Source organism: Lipophrys pholis, assembly GCF_963383615.2.
Source record: "Lipophrys pholis genome assembly, chromosome: 18".
Taxonomy (NCBI): Eukaryota; Metazoa; Chordata; class Actinopteri; order Blenniiformes; family Blenniidae; genus Lipophrys; species Lipophrys pholis.
Genome location: NC_137646.1, coordinates 13,291,353 through 13,300,512, shown reverse-complemented (window position 1 = coordinate 13,300,512; position 9,160 = coordinate 13,291,353). Strand labels below are relative to the sequence as shown.

Genomic DNA, 9,160 nt, shown 5'->3' with positions numbered 1-9,160 from the left:
AATAAAAAAAAATTAAAATATCAGAACACATTAATGCACGTTAAAGTGTGGCTGCACTCTAGAGGATACCCCATCAAACGTAGTCACATATCAACCAGTGTAAGGGGGGGGGGGGGGGGGGTAATTAATGCCTCACATTCATCTTTTTTTAGTTTTTTAAAAAAAATCATAAATACACCTTGAAACCACAAAGAAACAAAAATAAAGAGAGATTGTTGCTCATTTATAAACAATCCACAAAAACTAAGGAAATTGATGTTTGGGAGATTTTTCTTTTTGTCATTCTAACTCTCATTCCTGATGGAAAGACACGTTAATTAAAAATATGCTTTTGTGGGAGGGGCTCCTAAATCCTCTCTGCTAATTCTGCTGTCGACTCTTTTGATTGGAGTTGGAGCTCATGACACATATTGCCAATTCGACAATGTTTTGATTGACAGGTGGTCTTTCACACTGCTGTTGTCTTACATTCAACTCTGCAGGCAGCTTTTGTCTTTTGTCCTCAGTCAACCTACATGCTTAACTTTGACCTCAGGGAAGGCTTGTAGAATCAGCTCGGTTTGCACAATGGCGGCCATCCCGCAGCACGAGGAGGAAGTTATTTAAAGGTCCCACATTATATAATTATTTAACAATTCCACACAGTTTATAGCGGTCCAACATCATTGTATTCCAAGTGTATTTTCCTCAAATCAAGCCATGGTTCTGAATTTCCTTCCGTCTAAAAGTCCCTCTGGTGACTCTGCCGAGAACAGGCTGCTATTCGGTAGCTACCATTTCCCCATATGATGTCATGAAGAGAAACTCTTTGATCCACCTGAAGGCAGTGAGGGAAATGACAGACTTTCCTCACGAGTTAGAACACCATGAGAAACTTCATTTGAAATCAAACTATGGGACCTTTAATACTCCACTGGAGCTGTGCGCCGCATTTGCAAGGAACACGCATTTGTGGGATGAGCAGCAGGGCTGCATGTGTGGGTCCGTAATGCCAAACAGATTTTCTCAACTAGCAAAGTCTGAAAGAAACAAGACTTGCGTGAGTCGTGCGGATATTCACAAAGGGGAAAATAAACAAGCTTTCCATCAGAATGAGTAATGTTTACAATACAAGGAAAAAAGAATCCGCCCAAAACAACACACTTCCTGACTGTCGGTGCTTCGATTTGCAGGAGACGTGAACTTTCTTTAACAACCGGTTCAGCGGTTGGACGTTTGATGTACTGATCATATCTGTAGTCGAGCGACTTTCTGAAGTCGATGGGGGGGGGGGGGGGGGGGGGGGGGGGATCTAGTTAAAGCCACACGCGGACACATTTAAAAATGACAACGAAAAGTGACAACTGCCATTGAAGAAACGTTTGGTCTATCGATAAAAAGTCGAAATAAAATACAACTACTTTGGGAACTCAAACCTTGCACAGTGCTCTGTATAGACATTCCAACTAGTCTTAGCTCACAAACATTATAATCAATATTACCTATATTGATAACCTTTTTCTGTAAGCATCTTCAAATGAAAATAAACCAAAGTATGCTTCTTTTTTCTTTCTTTTTTTTTTTTCTCCTCATCTTTACAAAAGCTACACATATTCTACTGGGATGTCTATGCATTTGTTAGTGTTTTAATAATTACCCCCTACCATTGTCTTTTCTTTTCTTATTAAAAAAAAAAAAAAAAAAAAAAAGAAAAGCAGAAGAGAGAGAATCTAGTCATCTAAGAGACACCAAAACCCAGGAGTACTGCTTGTTCCTCAGATTTCAGTCCCGTCTGGCGGCGATACTTTCTTTTTTCCTCTCTACCTTGTGTCTCACTGAATGATGGAAAAAAAAAAAAAAAAGGAATATTTATCCACTTTCCGACACAGTTGCTGAGTCTCAGTCTCTTTAAAACAATGTGTCGGCTGATTGTGTTCAGGAGCTCGGCCGTCGCCTCCCGCGGCCTCCGAGCAAGGCGCGTCTTGCTCGCGTTGACTGTGACCTTGAGTCGCCTCTGCGACCTCCACCCGCATTCGCAACCATTGTAAACACTGAATTTGAACCGTGATCCCCCTTTTTGATTGCTCAGCCTCTCATCAAACCATACGACCAACCCCTTTTTATTTTTTTAACGTTTGTTGTTTCTGCCGGGGTTGTTTGTTCTTCTTTTTTCTTTTTTTTTGTCTTTTTCAAGCAGCTACAGTCTAGTGTCAGACATTACGCCATGATGTAGCAGATTTCTTTCACAACTTAACTATTCACAACACCCTAGAACCACTTCCAAACAAATATATTGTACTTAAATCGTCTTAAACTGTATATTCAGATAAAATCAGTGACCTCTTGACGACACACATGAACAGGCACTAACTGAAAAACAACAAAAAAAAAAAAAAAAACAGAGATGATTACAAATGTTTCCAGTATCTGTGAAACACTTTTCTGACACAGAAGGCAGTGATACATCGCTTAGGAAAAGCACACGGCCGGGAACAGTTACCTTACGCCTTAAAATTACCAGCGAAGAGCTTAGCTGAGGTTTGCTGCTTGGACGTGTCGGAGGCCGACCTCTCCCCTCGGAGCGGTGCGGGGGGATGCGCGGAGGAAAGCATTCCATCGCAGCCGGTCTCGACTCAAGTCCATCGTTTAGGTGGAGCGATCACGTGACGGTGGAATGATGCCAGGTTTTAAAAATCATCCGTCTAGGGAATGGAAAAAATTTTTTTTTTAAAAGAAAAATAGAAAAAAGAAAAGAAAAAAAAAAAGTGGCCTAACAAATCCTCAGAAGAAGCGTCCAGGCTGTTTTTCTCTCGGGATGGAGTGGTTTTACCCTCCTTTGGTTTTCAAAACTTTTTTTTTCTTTCCGGGACACTTTTCGCTTGATTCTTCGAATCTGTTTCAAAGGAGGCTGATGACACTGAACCCAACTCTCCGGCAGTGAGAAAACACTTTAATCTGTTAAGACTCGCTCCTCCTCCTCCATCAAGGTGTTGGAGCTTAGGGCTGGTGAGAGAGCAAGGGACATCCTCAGGTTTTGGTCTTGTGAGTCCTCCAGACTGCTGTTGTCCTCAAAGTCGTCCTCCTGCTCTTCTTTCTCCTCCTCCGCCTTCCCCTTGAACGCCCCGCCGTCTCTTACATTCCTTGAAAATGAGGCGGTGGAGTCTGCGTGGTCCAGAGGTTCGTCCAGTTGGTCGGCTTTGTGCTCGGAGAGACCGTTCAGGGCCCGGGCCTGAGGGGGGGGCCAGTCTCCGAGGGGGGTCTGGGGCCCGGACTCGCCCAGGTGCCTCCACGCTGGCAGAGAGTTGAGGTCGGAGTGATCCTCCGGTAGCTTGGTGGACTTGGAGGCTAAATGCTCATCCAAGATGGTGGAGGAGCCCCTTTTGCGCCTGGACTTACTGGTGTGGTTGACCTGCAGGTGCATGGCCATCAGCTCTGCTGACGAGGTTCGGAACGGACAGAAGAGACACTGGCTCAGTTTGACCCCTGTCGAACTGTCCCCCCCTCCTTCCCCTCCGTCCTCCTCCAGTCCTCCGAGGCCAGGTGAAGTGCGGCGGGATAAATCCAGAGGTTCGAACCCGCCCTCCTGGCTCGACGGCGCAGGTCTTTCGTTGTCACTGGTTGGTTGGACCATCCGGCTTGTGGTAAGGGGTTTACGCCGGGACACTTTGGGGGCCTTTGGTGGAGGAGATTCCCGAACCCAGCCTCGTTCCATTCCGCCCTGGTAGAGGGCGCCCATCACCCCGGACAGATACCTGTACTGGCTCTCCAGGTCCACATCCCTTAGCGCTGCCAGGGCCTTCCGGTGGTCCCTCTGGTCCGGGATCCCCAGGAGCCAGGACTGCTGGCCGGGCCGGGAGCTGGGGGAGTCGCTGGGAGTCCGGTTGACCGGGCAGTGGTTGAACTGCGACCGGCGCTGCTTGAGTCCAGACGACCCAGAGCTCAGGCTGTTGACAGTGGATGCCAGACCAGACGAGGAGGAGTTGGAGGCGGCAGATAAGGCGTTACGCTGCTCCCTGTGGTGCCGCTGGAGGTGGTATTTCAGAGAGCCAGACTGAGTACCGGCATAGTCACAGTGGGGGCATTTGTAGGGTCTCTCACCTGGAGAAAAATGGCATAAAGTAAAACAGACTGAATCATTGCAACTGTCTAAACAGGCAACAACTCAACCTGGACATGGCCATGTGCCTTGGAAGAGGTTCCGCCCCTTATGAGTGAGTCTTCATCAGTTCAGCCACACCAACAAGGAAACAGCATGAACTAACAAGGGCTCAAACGTCTCCCGGAACAAATGACCGTGTCCAGTTGACCTGATACAACTGATTCAGAAACATGCATGAGCAAGCAACTGAGTGATAGTAAAAGCTAAACAAATGTACAATAGCCAGATGTAAACCTCACTTTTACATCGAAATACAAAATAAATACTGATCGGAAGCTTGGAAATTGCTCCACATGTTCCTTCCTTCAAGATGGATACCTCACTGACAAAGTTTTAATGGCTCTAGATCAGGGGTGCCAAACATAACGGCCACTTCAGTTTGTATTACTAGTGAGTCACTTCAGGATTACGACACAGATGTAGAAATCGTATAATAAAAATCCACTGTGATCGGTAAGCTGTAAGGCACACGCCCAACTGAGGAATAACACAGAAGAAGTTGCAGTTCTTTTATTCAGATTTCAGGTTTGTCAAGTTTTGTGAAAGTACAGTTCATTAAACATGAACTTTTTAACGATATATTAATAGATTTTGCTCTAAAACACAGACGGCGATTAAGAGTTCTATTTATTTATAGATTGTAATGCTATTATTTGCTGGTCTGGCCCACTTGTGATCCAACTGTGCTAAAATGAGTTTGACACCCCTGATATAGAAAATATCTGGGAGGACTCCTTGTATCCACTAATGTGTGTGTTATGTGTGTAGTGATGAGCGTTTTCAGTTCACCATTCCCCAAAAAAAAAAAAAAACAAAAAAAAAAAAAAAAAAAAAAAACCCCCAAAAAAACCTGCGGAATATTTCTTTGAACACGACACACACTTTAATTACTACAGTATTTTTTTTTTCATGAAGCAAATCAATTTCTCCAAAAGGATAATGACCTTTGACCTAAAAATAAATAAATAAGGAAATAAATAAAAAAGCTAAATGAGCAGAAACACTACAGCTTTCATTCTACAAGCCACAGATACTTTGTAAAATCACATTCATGGTGTTAGGTGGGAGGTGCAGTTACGTCGTTCCAGAGGAAGATGGCGCTATTTCATTGCTGATTAAAAAAACACGCAGCTGAGCCGGATGAGGAGGATGATGTTGCATTTCAACAGGGACTGTGCTGCATATGAAAAGCACACATGGTCTGATCACACAGGATGAGCGAGTGCATGCAGAGGCATGGACGGACCCGTCTGAGACCCCAAAAAAAAGTAACGACGGCATGAAAGTCTCACCGGGCGCTAATATTCCTACGAGAGCGCGGTAAAATATCACGGACCATGTGGCGACTGCTTGACGCAACAGAGTCCGTGGCTTATGAGAATGAAAGCTGTACGTGATCATGAAGAATATGAAAGCGGCGTGATAAGCCGTGCCAGCTATAGATGAGTAATGATGATGGCAACACTACAAAGACTTCATTAAGTACATTTTGGCTATTGTCTTGCTGGGAAGACTTGGATAAGACCCAGTTACCAGTTGCTGATGATTGGTGGCGTCTCCAAAATGAAAGGAGGTTTTTCTTTTTTCTTTTTTTTTAAATTTGATCAAATACATCAAGCGAAGGCAAATAATAAAAAATAAAAAAAAAATGACAATGACTCATGCTGATAAAGTCTTATGAATATGGATCATTAATTAAGAGCGTGAGTGAGTGCTGTGAGAGATCCCAATTTTCATTCAAGTCCTACTCGATTGTCACCACATATTCAGTTATGAGGATTGGGGAGAAAAAGGAAAAAAAAATAATCTTTTCGTTCGGCTTTCTTGTCTTTGAAACCTGTTAGAGTCTGGCCTCGGCACCGTCGGAATAATTTAGTCAGGATTAGAGGTGAAATTAAGAGAAATGATTAAAAAGTCTTGCTTGAGTCAAAGACGGAAGATGTGAAAAAATGCAAAAATATCGTGCAGAAAGCCGCGAACATGTTCTGAATTTACTTTTATTCGTTGTTTACGCAGGAATACAGTACTGAGAAGTGGTGTTGGGACGACAGCGGTCTAAGGCCACGTTTTTCGATTTTGTGTTTTTGATTCAGGAAAGATTTGCGTTTACACTGCAACATTTTGAAAACAACTCTCAACTATAAAAACTAAAGTCATGACACTCTGGAGGTAAATGTTGTTATCGTCCATCTACTCCAGCATGTGCAGGAGAACTATTTACTAAGCAAGCGCAACAGCAACGTTTTAGGAATGTTGCGTTTACCCCCCCCCCCCCCCCCCATTTCCACGGACAGGCCGCATTTTCAAAAAGTTGATTTTTCAGTGGCTCCGACCCCAAATTGCGACAAAAGTTTTCTGTCTTTACATGAAAACATTGTTGCGTAACGGGAACCTGAAACAGCATGTTACTATCAAGTCAGTACTTTCAGCAGTAACTACTGTAATTATTATGATGTAAAACTACAGATCCAGTTACTGAATTTTCAGTTGAGTTCACGTCGCTTTCCCAACGTTTTCATGTGAAAACGGAAGACGATGTTTGCGTCTGTTTACACGACGACGGTGCTGGAGGGCACTGCAAGCGCAACTTTTTGAAACACCTCCCAAGGTGTGACTTTTAGAAAAAAATGCAGAGTCCATGCGCGAGTAGATGGACAACAACAAAAGCTGCCTCCAGAGTCCATATCCTCATGAGCCTGGGTAGTTTTATACTTTGAAGTCACAGTAATAACATTTTCTGTCACTTCGGTGTAAACGGACATCGTGTTGCGTTTTGACGTGACAAGTCGTCAATGTGAACGGGCCCTTACACTAACTCAGTCCCCCCGACAGCAACATGAAAGCTGTCCCACTGTAACATCAGCCTGAGATTAGCCTTAAATGAAGGTTAATGCGGCCTGTCTGGTGCGATGAAATTCTAATCTTTTTGCACAAGTTAGAGCGATACAATAGAGGACAACTATTCAATTAGCAGCAAAAAAATGTTTTTTGCTACCTTCAGATGGGGATAATGTTATAGGCTACGGTGGCAGGAATAAGCCTTTCCCCATTTTTTAATCCCTGGAGTGGCTGAATTTTTTTTTTCCTCGGAAAACAACTGTTAATATGCGCTGAAGCAAGGCACTTAAGCAAGAATTGCTCCAGTGGAGCTGCTCAGGTGCCTTCAGTAGAGGGCTATGATTAGCACTGGCCAGCTCTCTGGGGGTGAACGTGTAAAAAAGAGCACCGGCGCTCTGGAAGAACCGAGGATGCTCAGTGAAACCTTTCCAGGGATTTATAAAGGTTAGAAAAGTAAATGTGGCTTGTTAAACTCACAGCAGTGTCTCACCTGTGTGAACTCTCAGGTGCACTTTGAGATGGTGTGAAGAGCGGAAGGCTTTACCACAGTAGGGGCAGTCTTTTATCCCTCTACCACGCACTCGCTCCCTGGTGGGAACGGAAGGTATGGAGGAGACTGCTGTCAAGCCATTTTCTCCTGCAGGTGTAGAAAAAAATAATATAAAGATGACATCTGGTGCGAAGCGCCTCAAGAGAACGTCTATTTACGATTAAAAGAAAGTATGGGGGAAAAAAACACAGTCTTGTGATAATGAGACCATTACTTGCAGTAAACAAACACACCCCCATAGATTCAAAAAAAAAAAAAACCCCGTTGCGATACCTTTGTAGCTTGAGACGGCAGAGTGAAACCCCGTGGCCGGTCCTGCTGCATGTGATCCGCTGCTGTTCAGCTTCGACTCCTGCCTCATTTCTCCCATTTGCTGGGATCCTCCACCGTGCAGCTGCGCTTCCTGCCTCGCCTCGCCGCTGCCTCCTCTTCCAAACGCCGCTCCTTTACGGCTACCACTTCCCTCGTCTTCGGCGCCGCCGCCGCCGCCTCCTTTCGGGGGCCTCTGAGTGTGAACGCGAGCGTGAACCACCACCTGCTGCAGGCTGCGGAAAAGCTTTCCACAGTCCGGACATTCCCACGGTCCCCCCGTTCCTCCTGTCTCGTCTCTCGGATCCAGGCCTCCCAGATAAGCTCTGACTTGGTCGGCCTCTGTGACGATGGCGCTTCGACTTTGGCCTTGCTGCTGGCCTCGCTGATGAGACCTCTGCTGCTGCTGCTGCTGCTGCTGCTGTTGCTGCTGCTGCTGTTGCTGCTGCTGAGCGACGGCGAGACTGCGAGCCACCAGCTGCCACCAAGTCGCCTGCTCGCTTCCTTCTGGAACCGCTGCTGTCCCTTCACCTGTGGCCCCTCCTCGAGTTATTCCCCCGCCTCTTCCAGGCTCCCCTCCCCCTGAACTGCCAATACCACTGGTCCCACCATTGCCCATCTCTGCAACCTGAGCAACGGCTTGAAGTCTCTCCATGCAACTGGCTCCGCTGCCATCGTTGGGCAGACCCAGGTAGCTCAGGATAGCTGACTTGCTCAAGCCCATTCCAATTCTGCCTCCGGTTTCTCTGTCAGACCGTTGTTGCCCGCCTCTCCCGCCACCGCCTCCTCGCTGAGCCAGCAGGAGGCTGGAGTAGAGGGCATTGAGAGACTGATTGGCAGAACCTTTAGGTTGATGCTCAGCGCCTCCCATTCCCCCTGTGCTCACCAGTCCGGCCTTGAGGCCCAGCTTATTGAGATGAACTTTCATGTGGTTTTTGAGGAACCAAGGCTCCTTGAAGCCACGACCGCACACCTGGCACTTATGGTCCAAGGAGTCCTTGTGCTTTCTCATGTGTCCCTTCAGGAACCAAGACTGCGTGAAACGCTGGCCACAAGTGTCACAGCGAAATGCTGGCAGTGAGGAGGCCGCAGCCGCTGGAGTACCTGAGGTCACCTGCGGGTTACTGGGAGCAGGGGCGGGTGTGTGGGTCGGCGTGGGCACCGGGGTGTCGGGGGTGGCAATGATGGGCCTGGAATTGAAGGCCGGCGGCACAGCAGGTACCTCGGGGGACGGGTGGCACTCCTGCAAGTGGGACGCCAGGCTCTCCTCTTGGCTCGCAGAGAACGGACAAAGGGTGCATTTGTACGGGTTGTGGAGGATGCGG

At 46.6% G+C, this 9,160-nt stretch overlaps 1 protein-coding gene across 1 annotated transcript in view; it reads right to left on the bottom strand.

Annotated features, from left to right (window-relative positions):
- Positions 1 to 1,570: 1,570 nt before the first annotated feature.
- The window catches only part of znf219 (zinc finger protein 219), an 8,785-nt gene continuing 1,195 nt past the window's right edge, over positions 1,571 to 9,160 (bottom strand). Inside the window, exons 2-4 of the mRNA XM_080485915.1 lie at positions 7,800 to 9,160; positions 7,467 to 7,613; positions 1,571 to 4,077 (exon numbers count right to left, since the gene is read on the bottom strand). The exon at positions 7,800 to 9,160 is cut by the window's right edge and continues 1,022 nt beyond it. Of these exons, the coding sequence (XP_080342041.1) occupies positions 2,930 to 4,077; positions 7,467 to 7,613; positions 7,800 to 9,160 (2,656 nt within the window). The 3' untranslated portion in view covers positions 1,571 to 2,929. The remainder of the gene's footprint in view (positions 4,078 to 7,466; positions 7,614 to 7,799) is intronic.